This window comes from Chrysemys picta, chromosome 11 (genome assembly GCF_011386835.1).
Source record: "Chrysemys picta bellii isolate R12L10 chromosome 11, ASM1138683v2, whole genome shotgun sequence".
Lineage (NCBI taxonomy): Eukaryota > Metazoa > Chordata > Testudines > Emydidae > Chrysemys > Chrysemys picta.
In genome coordinates this window covers 50,123,253-50,136,063 of record NC_088801.1, presented here as the reverse complement: position 1 = coordinate 50,136,063, position 12,811 = coordinate 50,123,253, and the positions used below count along the sequence as shown (strand labels likewise).

The window sequence follows — 12,811 nt, the reverse complement described above, 5'->3', positions numbered from 1 at the left end:
AGTTACTGGTTTAGGTGGGGACACTGAACCACCAGGCAGACCAGCTGGGGGAGAAGGGTATTTATATCCAGTGCCATCCAAATTGTACCCTCTCTCTTCATGACGCAGCAGAGCCCTCTCTCCCACCCATGGGATCAGAGTAGGACCAAGTATTTTATGATCTACTGTGGACACTGTGCTAGTTGCCTTTTCTCTTTTGGAGCTGGGAAGGAATTTTTCCCTCACTGCCATACTGGCCCAGGTGCTGAGGATTGTTTTGCCTTCCCCACAGCAGTTCAGGGACCTGTTGAGTTAGGTAAGGAATTGAGGTCAAGATGTCACAAATTAGGCAGATGTCCAGTGCAGGTACTCATTGCAGGGGTGGTGGGGGAAGGAGGGGATCTGGTTTCCTAGGGAAGCTGGAAAAGGGAGTTGGGACTCTTAATGTCTAGGATAGGGGGGAGATAGCCCCCTTTTTCCAGACCCTCTAAACCCTTATGATGGGAGGGTGGAGAGGTCCCAGCAATGGGATAGGACCAGATTGGGAAGGGGAAGGGCTGATGGCAGCCCTCCCAAATAGATGGAAATGATTAAGAAAAGAATGGTGACCAGCGCTGTACAATTTACTGCTGGGTGATCCCACATAAATTAAAAAAGGTGCAGCCTTATTTAAACACATCCATTGAATCTTTTCTTTCTTCCTGTGTGTGGCTGGACAATGGGAATTGAGGTTTTGCAGGTTCCGTGGTCACACTATCTTTGCAGATATTTTCCATTACTGAAACTTATTTAGTTAACAGTTTATGTAAAGCACTAGTCTATTATATTTAACATTTTTTTTCTCATTCCATACCTCTCTCTTACATGTACCTGCTCATTTTATTATAGAGGTAATACAAACAGCTTTGGCCTATTCAAATGACCTTCTGGGCATGCTGCAAAAGCTATTTGTTTGATAGGGTTTTGCGGGAAGGATAAAGTTATGTTACGAGGTAAGATATGAGAATGAGAAGTTTTCCTGGAGTATTTGTTTTTTATTGCTGATTAGCTGAAATACACTGTTATCTCTGTTTGATTATTTAAGGCTGCTGGCTGGCAGAATTAATTTATATATTAATATTTATGCTGCTGGGTAGTTCTTACTGTAATTCTAATTATTAGAACTTCTGTATGGTAAGTCTTTCTTTTTAAATGTTCAATCTAAAGAAATAACAAAAATTAGTGTATGATTATATTTGAAACAACATTTTGGAGATGATTTTTTGAAAATATATGGTTAGATATGTTATTCTTGTAATTAATGGGTATGAAATGTAAATGTGATATTAACATCTGTGTGTCTTATATTCATTAGCAAATAAAATAAAGAAAAAATGTGCAAAAATGCTTTAAACCAGTACTTTTAAGACTGTATTGCAGATTTCCTCACAGGCATTCCACCACACAAAATAACAGCTGTCCTAAGGGTCAAATTCTGTTCTCAGAACCATGTGCCAGAAGTCACATTGAAATAATACACAGAAAGCATATACATATTGCTACCACAATGCCAATAATAATAATACCCAATCAGTGAAGTGCATAATTTGGCCATTATACAATTGCAGTTTACAATCTCATATGTTATTTGTATTGTTTAAGTATCAAGAGGCCCCATCAGGTACTTGGGTCCCATTGTGATCAACACTGGATGCACACATAATGAACACATGGTTCTTGGACCAAAAAGCTAAACAGGAAAATATTGTTTTTTTGTTTCTTTTATAAGAAGAATGTATCTATCACAGGGTTACTATAAAAGCTGATTTTGCTATTAGACAAATTGAATGATTAGGTTTACCAATAAAGGATCAACTCTTATAGGAAAAATCCTGAATAAAGGTTGAGGATTTGGCCTGAGGGATTAGTGCTTTTGATTGAATGCATAGTAAGTCAGAAATCATATATAATTTACAGTTTTCACTGAGGGATTCATATAAGTCCCTATGAAAGAAAGACCTTCATATATATAATCATATCCATTCCGGTCACATGTTACTATTACACTTGATGACATTATGGAGACAGACCTCCACAGAACTTCATTTCAGGATAGTGATAATACTGATAAATTATCATTGCTATAATAAACAGACTCTGGGGGGCTTTGTGGATCAAAATGTAAACATTCACTTAAGGCTGATACTAGGCATAATGGAGTTTCAGGCCGGAAACAAGATGAAAAAAATTTCAAAAAAATTCAATATTTTCAGAATATGTGGTAGGACCAAATTTTAATTTACACAACTGTAAAAATTAAAGCAAATGCACTGTACAATGTGTGGATTCTTCTGTAATTCAAAAAAATATTCTGACTTAAGAAAATAAAAAAATAAAAATTGGCAAATTATTTTTCTGCTTGGACAAATATATAGACTCAAGGGATGTAATTCTATCCCAATTAACTTCAATAGGAACAGCATTTCATCAATTATATTTAGATGAAAAATTAGATACTTTTCATAAGGACTTGTAAATGTACATCAACTGTTTTTTTTTTTTTACAGCTTTGTAAATATATTTGGATACAATAAATTATAACTGCTTTAGAGCCATTAGGGTCAGTCTGCTAAACAACCTATACTTTTAATAGTTCACTAACTAGATATCTAAATGTGCCATTTAAAAATTCCATAAAAATCGATATCCACTGATTCTGAAGAAGGCAAAATATTTCCATGGATAATGGATTTTCATTCGCTTACAGTCATAACTAGTAAGCCAATCTTTTGAGTACTTATTTGCATGAAAGATCATAATGGCTCTTGGGCTATGTGATTCTACTAGGGAATTTCAGAAGAACATAAAACTTGTTAAAACAAGAAGTAAGTTATAGACAAAACAGTAGATGTAAGTAACGATATGTTTGTGACAGAAAGTTATTAAGAAATCCTGAGTTACAAAGTGCAGGGTTGGCACACTGAACCAGATCCTTTGGACACAGGACTTTGCTCTTCATCCTTAGGTAGTCTGCTTGTGTGTCTGAGAAAAATTAGTTTGCATATATACAGCAACATCAGGTCACAACAGGCTGAGTTAAGGAAGCATCATTTATTGAATATAACTTAATTTTCCTACAATTGTTGGTTTGTCACAATCTTACTGTTACTTAAATATAGGATTATAGTGTGTTAATTATAATAATCAGAAATAGTGTGAATACTGTATTTGTTATCAGAACACAAAGATGTTGTTAAATAATTTTAAGTTATACCAATCTTGGCTGGAAAACATAGTTGTATCCATGTACTTACTGGAGATGTATGTATTTGATTTATTCTTAACTGGTTCTCCAAATCTTGTACCTTATTTTTCAGTTCTATATTTTCAGTTTCTAGTTCTTGAATCTACAAAACAAACAGTCATTGTAACAGCTACTGGGATACTCATCCTCTGATGTATCTAATTTTAGCTACAAATCATGAGTAACATTTTTATTTCTTTATTTATTTGAGATCTGCTCTTAACACTATACGACAAACTAATTACCAAAAAGCTAGTAATGGTGTTTAATAATTGACCCAAATGCCTCATTTTATTTGAAAATGTAATACATTTCTTAGCACTTGTGAATTTTCAGGATGATGGAAAGATGCACACTGTATTCTTTCCTAGATTACTGTCCTCTTTTTTAGTGTTTCTGGAGTCTCTTAATAATCTTCTGTCCTTAGTACAGTATAGTATTGCAACTTATGCTCCAGCATACTTCACAGAAATTTGTAAAAAATTACAGTAGTATATAATTTTCATCAAGAGAAACAACAAATATGTATGACTTACTCTTTTCTGTAACCCTGCAATCTGTTTTCTTGTTTCAACATCTTTTCCTCCAGATTCCAGAAATTTCCTGTAAGCCAGGTCAAATGCTTGACCAATTGTTAAAGTTATCTCTTCAGCCTTTATACAAGTAAAATATTGGAGTTAGCACGTTAAGGATATCTTATACAGTGCTTTTCATTTCACAGGAGCACAAAACATATTACATAATTAGGGTCCTACCAATTTCACGGCCGTGAAAAATTTGTCACTGACTGTGAAATAAGCCCTTCCCTGTGAAATCTGATCTCCTCTTGCTGCTGGGAGAACCCTAGTCAGGGGGCTCCTAGCTGCAAGTCCCGACTGGGCCGGGAGAGGACTTGTCCGTCCGCTGCATGGCCATTCTCACTTTCAGGAGGAGATCAGACCCACCTTGGAGTGCCTCCCCCTGCTGCAGGAAGCTCCAGCTCCGGAGATTCTTGCGGCAGGAGGACACTTGTGGAGATGGGTCCAATATCCCCCTGCTCCTGGAGGTGCCCTAGCCAGGGAGCTCTTAGCTGTGAGTCCCTGCTGGGCTGGGGAGAGACAGGACTTGTCCTTCCCTTGCATGGTGGCTCTGAGGAGAGGGTGTGGTGGGGAGATTAGACCTACTTCCGGGTACCTTTTGGGTTGGGACCCCCATGGTTACAACGCTGTGAAATTTCAGGTGTACATAGCTGAAATCATGAAATTGACCAATTTTAAATCTCTCTCTCTCCGTGAAATTGATCAAAATGGATCCTGAATTTGGTAGGGCCCTATACATAATGTACAATATACCTAGGCATTGCTTCACCCACCACTGAAATGAAGTCAGCTTTGAAAAGAAACATGGCAGCCAGGAGGATAACTGAAGAATAATTGATGCAAATAAACTACAGGGGAAACTGCTGTAGACAGAATGCAATTATCTATGTTGCAGTGTACATTATGCTACTTCAATATCTATAAACAATGTGCTTGGGTCTGTTTATGTTGCATTTTCATCTCTTGAAAGTGGCTGATGGCTGTAACTTTCTTTTGTTAAATAAATATTTTACTTTCATTATTTTTAGTTAGGTTTCAAAAGTCTATATTATAAAAATAGGGAATCAATTTCCATAAGGTCGATATATCTATATATCGTATATCTGTGCTTAAGTATTGAAGACCACAAGTGCCAAACCAAACCTGTGGATGTCCAGGCAAATAAAATAGTTTCTCTCTTCATATTTGAGAACTCCATACATAATGTTTCAATTTCTTTTACATAGGGAAGATTTTACTTTGAATAACTTTTGCAGTGTCAAAAATGCAACAATACAATATATTAATTAATTGTTAATGTTTTTGGAAACTCAGTTAATCCCAGTAATCACCATTAAATGGTCAGCATTTGCTCAGTTTTCTCCTTGTACTTAGAACAGGAAAAACTGGCATATATGTGGTGTGTTTGTGGGAAAACAGATTTTGTTTTGACAACCACTATAAAAACTGGATTTATGTCAACTGGATTAGACTATTGGTTTTCTTTGTCATTGAAAAGCAAAGAAAAACATGGGAAAATATCAAGGCAAGACTGAGATTTTAATTTTCAAAGCAAGTAAAGACTTACCCTTTGATAACTTTCTGTAATACCAAATGACTGATACAGGTTTAATCATTTTATCTGCTGCAAATAACACAACAAAGTGACAGTTGCTCAGAATTACCATTACCAATCAGCTGCATGTTGATTATCTTAGAGAAAGACCATATTTACCACTAATTAAATAATGGTAAATTGGCATTTGGGAATATGCAATGCTGGCACTATGGGTACTTTCCAGGAAATGTGTGTAGATTGGAAGGGAAGGCACCAACTTGAATGAGCTTCTTTGGAAGCTGAAGGAACTAACGGACTGGAAAGAAGGAGGAGGCAAAACTCACTTAGGGTACCATGGGGTAGACAGAAGTGTCAGAGAAAGAGCAATAGTGAATGGGATGAGAAAGGTACTGTCAAGAATCAGGGCCCTCAGCAGAGCCAGTCTCCAGGCAACTTATCGAGCGCAGCTAGCTTGTAGTAGGCTGTCTGATTGGCTACACTGCCTGACCAGTGGGAAGAGAGCCAGCAGATCAGCTCTTGAGCCCAGCAGCCGCAACAGTTTGGTAGCTGCTCAAAACATTCACCCATGGCTGTGATAGCTCCTGTGTTTGCTTGTTCCCAGCCTTGCTCTCACTTTGTTCCTAACCACCAGACTTGCCTCCCACTCCAGTTGCTAGGCACGACTGCCATGTCCCAATTTATGACAGTTTGAGCAGCCCAAAAAACCAGGGAACTAGAACTGATATGGTGAGCATGGATCCTACAAAGGCCAATACCTCTCTGATGGAAATAATTGGAGCCCTAGAGATCTTGCAGGCCCAGGTTAGCACTCTGAAGGCATAGAAGCCATGCTTTCAGTTCCAACCCCCCACTCCTCATGAGCCAAAACTCTCTCTGCCTGACAAGTTCAATGACAATCATCATGTTTCATGGGTTCCTAAATCAGTGTTGGCTCCTATTTCTGCTATGCCCACAGTTGTACCCCATTGACCAAGCCCAAGTGGGACTAATTATCAGCCTGCTTACCTGGGAGGCTCTGGCTTGGGCATCTCTGCTCCTGGAAAAATCAAGCCTACTTCTGGGACAATTTAAAGACTTTATTTGAGCTATGGTGGTGATTTTCAATGACCCAAGTAATGAGCGTACAGCTGAAGCTGCACGTGAGGTTTTGCAGTAGGGATGCTGGCCAGTTGCTAAATATGCAGCAGAGTTCCGATGCTTGGTAGGAGACACCTAGTGGAACAAGGCCAGGCAGTGTTATCATTTCTGGCTCAGCCTAAATGGCAATATTAAAGATGAAATGGCATAAGTGGAATCACCATCCTGCCTGGCTGCCTTACTCAACCTAGTCATCAAAATCGATGAATGCCACCGAGAAAAAAAGATTGTCCTCCTGGTTTCTGCCAGCCCTGCTGGCTCCAGCTCCATTCCCCCATCACCAGTCCCTTCTCCATTGCTTGAGCCCAAGCAAGTCAATCAGGTCCAGCCCTGCCTCTCTGACACAGAGAGGAATTGACACTAGGAATTGGACCTATGGGGATCAGGGCTGGGTTTGCGTCTTTCCCCTCACCCCAGCAGTCCATGCCTATTCTCATCCACCGGTACCTTGATGATGGCCAATCAGCAACCAACACATCTTCAACTCCCTTTCCAGCTCTGGCACCCTGTGATGCCTGAGACCAACCAAGAGTAGCTTGTGGATTCAGAGCCCCAGGCAATTTCATGGATCTGGAATTTGCCCAAGCACACAATATCTCCACCCAGCACAAGGACTCCCCCAAGTTAGCGAAGTCCACAGAGCTGTCATTCCTTTTGTGAGGACCAGATGGCTCCCTTAGAATTAACTACCCCTTGAGGCTACCGAGAAGTCCTCCAGTTTGAGGTAATTTATTCACTGCATTCATCAGTTGACACTGGCATCCCCTGGCTCATCTCCCATGACCCGTGCATCTACTGGCACTCAGGCATGGTGTGCTTTGATCTCCCATTTTTCCAATAGTCCTGTTTCCTGAGAGCTAACTGGAGATCAGAAACCTTTTGTGGCTCACTTGGTCCTCCAAAGAATTCAGAGACATGAAGATAGGATGCAAAGGCGACCCCAACAATCACCATGACCACACTCAAAAGCTTCGTGGATTCCTGTTAAGTAGCAGCATTATATCGATGTGTTATATCGATGCCCTACTGCCCCCTCGGCGCTACGACTGCCCCATCAACTTCTAGCCGAGTGCACAGGTTCCCATCGGGTACGTTTTCTCCCTCTCTAAACCTGAACTATAGGTATTTCGGAGCTATCTTGACTAAAACCTGCAGAAGGGATTCATTTGCCCCATCACGTCCCCAGCAGGAACCCCAGTCTTCTTTGTGGTGAAGAAAGATGGTTCTTTCCAGCCTTGTGTGGACTACTGAGCTCTGAACAAGATTACACTCTGAAACTGGTTCCTCTTACCGCTTATAAATGAGCTGTTTGAAAGACTCCGCTTTGCCAAGGTCTTCACAAAGTTGAACCTCCATGGAGCTTATAACCTGGTGAGGATCTAGCAAGGAGATGAATAGAAGACCACCTTTTGTACCAGGTATGGCCACTATAAATATTTGGTCATGCTGTTTGGGTGCTCCGGCATTTCATAAATGACATATTAGGGATATGCTGGACCAGTTTCTCATCATTTACCTGGATGAGATCCTCATTCTCTCTGGGATCCACAATAATCACGTGCGCACTGTCTTGGAGAGACTCTGCCAAAACCACCTATGCATGAAGCTTGAGAAAAGCTTGATAAGATCACGGTGATATATCTTTTCACCTGAGGAATACACCGGGAACCCACATAAAGTGGTGGAAATATCCAACTGGGCTGCAGCCAAGAAGGTATGCAGGGTTCAGCAATTCCTGGGGTTCACTAATTTCTAAAAGCAATTCATTAAAGGATTCTCTAGCCTGGTTGCACCCATAACAGTTCTTGCACAAGGGGGCTCAGTTTCCCTTGTCCACGCAGGCTCAGACAGCCTTTGATCAACTAAAGAAAGCATTCCTCTCAGCACTCGTCCTGATTCACGCAGGCCACATGAAACCATTTACAAAAGCGCCCATACCATGAACCTACAATCAAAACCGCTAGGTCTTCTCCAGCCTCTACCCACACATCTGCATTCTTAGTATACTATATCAATGGATTTAATTGCAGAACTGTCATGCTTACAGGGATACACATTAATCCTGGTTGCACTGATCTGCTAACAAAGATGGCACACTTCATCCCAAACTGTAACTTTCCTACCACATTGGGACCCAGCTTCACTCTTCCTAGAAAATGTTTTCTGTTACAATGGGTTACTGATAGGCATTGTATCTCACCTGGGTCCCCATTCATTTCCTGATTCTGGTGGGAATTTCTCAGATTGGCTGAGGTGAGAGACTCACTTATCACCCAAAGACCAATGGGCAAACAGAGAGAGTCAATCAAATCTTGGAGCAGTATCTTTATTGTTTTCTCAGTTACCACCAGGACAATTAGCCTTCCCTGATGTGCTACTCCAAATTTGAATATAACAATGCAATCTACACCTTGACCTGTTAATAATTAAACCACACTACCATAACTGAGGATACAATTTAGTTATGGAGGTCACGGATTCTGTGTTTTTAACAGACTTCCGTGACTTCTTTGGCTTCAGCTGTCAGTGGCTGTAGCTGGGGTTGGAGCCAGGTCTGTGCGCCCCCTCCCACAGCTTGGGCCGGGGCTGTGCCCCCTCCCTTGGCAGTAGAACTCAGGATGTCAGTCCGCTCTCATGAGGCTCCAGCTGTCATTCCTCCCCCTGGTTATTTTTAGTAAAAGTCACAGAGAGATCATGGGCTCCCATGCATTTTTGTTTATTGCCCATCACCTGTCCATAACTTTTACTAAAAATAACTGTGAAAATTCTTAACCTTAACCATAACCCACTGATTCTTTCTAGATGAGCCAAAGTCCTACTGTACTTTTATAGTACCTTTATAATTACATTAAAAGAACTTCATAGTCAATAGGTCATTTTTTCTTGGTCTGTAAGCACCCGTTGTATATAAAGGGGTGCCTATTATTATACATGTGTGTTGTAATGGACAAAATGACAATTGTTAAGGGATACACATAAATGCATGGTAATTGATAAAATTAGTAACTGACAAAATGGACAAGGAGCATTTGGTATAGCGGATGTGTTCTGGAATCAATGTAACAGCAAACCATTAAGTTATGAATTGACTAATGTCCAAGTCATTAAGAGCTAAATATAGTTACAGACATTATTAACTTATTGATTAGATTAAGGAAAGAATATTCAAATAAGCAAAATCTCGGCAAAACCAACTCTGGAAAAAACATGAGGATTTTTCTAGGTTCTAAATATATATATAAAGGGTGATTTTAAGGAAGTTAATCAGAAGTGAACTGAATTACACTGCCATCACTTCTCCATTACAGAAATTGATATGTATATTTCCTTTTTCTGCACAGTGCTGTATTAAATATTGCTTGATCGTCTTACTTAAATAAAATGTCAACTGAGTTAGTTATTTGACATCATGTTTTGTTGACTACAAACACATAACAGACCCAATATAGCCCTTTCTTTGCAAACTATGGCTTTCTCTCCCACTTTCACACATACTTACCCATAAGTTCCCCAGTGCCAGCCACTGTGGATTTAGCCCCCAACTCACGGGGTGCACCAAGAGCTCACGGAACACTTGAAGACTGCCAAAGAAGCCAATAAAACACCACATGGACCAAGACCATCAGGCCGTCCCCAATCTGGCCATAGGGACATGGTGTGGCTCTCTGCCCAGAACCTTAAATCAAACTACCCATTTGCCAAACTAGATTACCAATGCCTGGGCCCCTTCACGGTTATAGAATGGATAAACACAGTGACCTTCAGGTTACAGTTGGTTGAGTCCTCAAAGATCCACCTTTTCACCTCACACTTTTAAAGCCCTACATCTAGAACCTATCTCCAAACCGCTCCAACCTATAACTGTTCTCAAACAGGAGGATTTGGTCCACTGAATCCTCAACTCAGCAAGTTAGGGGAAGGCTCCAGTACCTGGCGGACCGGAAAGATTACAGTCTGGAGTAGTGATCTTGAGATTGGGCAGAGAATATGCACATTCTGGATGTATTGCAAGAGTTCCATCAGAAATACCCGGAGAAACTGGGCCCGGTTAGGAGGCATCCTGAAGTTGGGGGTATTGTCAGGTATCCTGCCCTGTAGAAGAGCCAGTCTCCAGGCAACTTAACAAGTGCAGCTGGCCTGTAGTAGGCTGTTATTGCCCACAGCTGCGATAACTCCTCTGCCTATTTCTTCCCAACCTTGCTCCCACCTTGTTTCAGTCCTGCTACTGCCTTTGATGGTGGACCCAGCCTTTCCTCTGCCTTCCCCACTCCAGTTCCAACCCTCAAATCTAATTACTGACATCTGACTCTGGCCTCTGCTCTGAGCCTGGGTGCCTTTTTCTGGCTATTGACTCCTGTACCAACCACTAGGCACAACTGCTCAGATCCCAGTCTCTGAAAGGTACTAGCATAAAGAGACTATTGGGAGGGAATAAGAAATGCACCTGAGATCGAGACGAGATCAGTGTTTATTGCTGCCCTCCCTAAAAGAAGAGAGAAAGGAAGACAGACAAGAAGATACAAGCGAACAGAAATGTACAGTGAGTATACACATTGTTACTGGTATTGGCACTGTACTATTGCAGATTAATGACAAGATCACCAAACATAATCTATAAGCAGTAAGGCAAAAGATTATATAACTGCATCTAATGCTATAGAGGAAAAAAAGCTGTAATTTTTGTCATGAGTTTTTTTTATAGTCTTCTAAATGAGGTATGATGAAATAGAGGTCCTGAGCAATTGTGAATATTAAACATCCCTTGTCATTCTTCATAAGAATAAGTGCATTAGCACCAATGTCCTAGTTAAATTCCATTAGGCATTTATTTTCTGCCTATGTAAACTCCTACTGTTTCAGATGGACACAGTATTCTTCTCTTCCTGTCCTAAACTATTCTTGAATGTAACTGTGCATTGTTGAATAGTTGCCATGTTGCACCCCTGAAGTGACTGCATTTCAGTGGTTGGTGAAGTGATTCTTCTAGTGGTGTATCAGCACATGGGTGACCTAGCAGAGGGGAGGACGCCAACTGTGCAAATCCCATAAGGATATATGTGTGTACTGCACAACATTCCATGTGGTTACTTCACACAGTGTGCTGCAGTAACCTCCACATGGCAGCTTTGCAACATTCCAGAGCCTGGAGGGAAAGGGATCCTCTCCCCATCTTGTGTATCAGCCTGGTGCTTGGCCCAGGTAGTGAGGCTGGGTACTGGGAAGGAGATTTGCCTCAAGAAAAAACATTGTGACCTTAGGTGAAAGAGTATTAACAAAATGTTTAATTTAAATCTGTAATAAACACAAGTACAATTTTAAAGGCAACATCTTGGCATGAAACAATACATCAAGCTGTCCCTATATAAGGGGCTACTTAGCTGCTCGTTTTATCCTCTTCCTAGTACTAATTTCAAAACAGGCCATTTGAGATGCCAAAATCATTGTAAAACATCTGACATACTTACACACTTTTCACTGTCAAATACATAGCACAAGTGTTTATTTGACTCAGAATCTTTGCATATGAAGGTAAATATCCTCTTGTCAGTTTTATCATCAGCACAGAATGATATCCTATGAAGCTGGCAATTGTGCTGGACTTCCTGCAAATGACAATAGAATGATCACATTTGATGAGTTAATTTTTTAGTATTTTATTCAGAAAATTAATACTTTACACACCTTGTTATAAAGGAACAAGTTATAGTAATATGATGTTTACTTTATTGTGACAAATTTATTGTGACCTTTCCCTCCTTTTAGGAAATGATATTGCATCATTCAATGTGCATGTAGTTACAAGGGAAGGCCCCCGCCCTGCAATGAGCTTTGTTCAGATGGACCTGTGCACCTGTGTGGAACTCGTTGCAGGACAGCTACCTAATTTTATCAATTAAACCTTTATTGCAGTTTGAAGAATTCAAAATTTGTTTAAACTGTTAGTGATCATTCTAGCTAATACTGACTGTATCTGAGGGCTGGCCTTCACTTTGGGGAGATAGACGCTGCTGCAATCGATGCAGCAAGGATTGATTTAGCAGGTCTAGTGATGACCTGCTAAATCGATGGCAGAGTGCTCTCTGGTTGACCCTGATACAGTAACTCCCCACTTAACGTCCTCTCACTTAATGTTGTTTCTATCTTACGTCCCTGCTCAATTACAGAACATGCTCCATTTAAAGTTGCGCAATGCTTCGCTATAACGTCGTTTGGCTGCCTGCTTTGTCCACAGCTGGCAGCCCCCATATCAGCTCCCCTCCACCCCCGCCCCAGTGT

The 12,811-nt window shown here is 40.6% G+C and overlaps 1 protein-coding gene across 21 annotated transcripts in view; it reads right to left on the bottom strand.

Annotated features, from left to right (window-relative positions):
- The window catches only part of GULP1 (GULP PTB domain containing engulfment adaptor 1), a 331,420-nt gene that overhangs the window by 43,078 nt on the left and 275,531 nt on the right, over nt 1–12,811 (bottom strand). For all 21 annotated transcript variants that reach the window (XM_065561958.1, XM_024109413.3, XM_065561968.1 and 18 more), the window contains 3 exons: nt 12,001–12,138; nt 3,799–3,915; nt 3,273–3,365 (listed from right to left, as the gene is read on the bottom strand). In XM_065561958.1, coding sequence (XP_065418030.1) covers nt 3,273–3,365; nt 3,799–3,915; nt 12,001–12,138 — 348 coding nt within the window. The remainder of the gene's footprint in view (nt 1–3,272; nt 3,366–3,798; nt 3,916–12,000; nt 12,139–12,811) is intronic.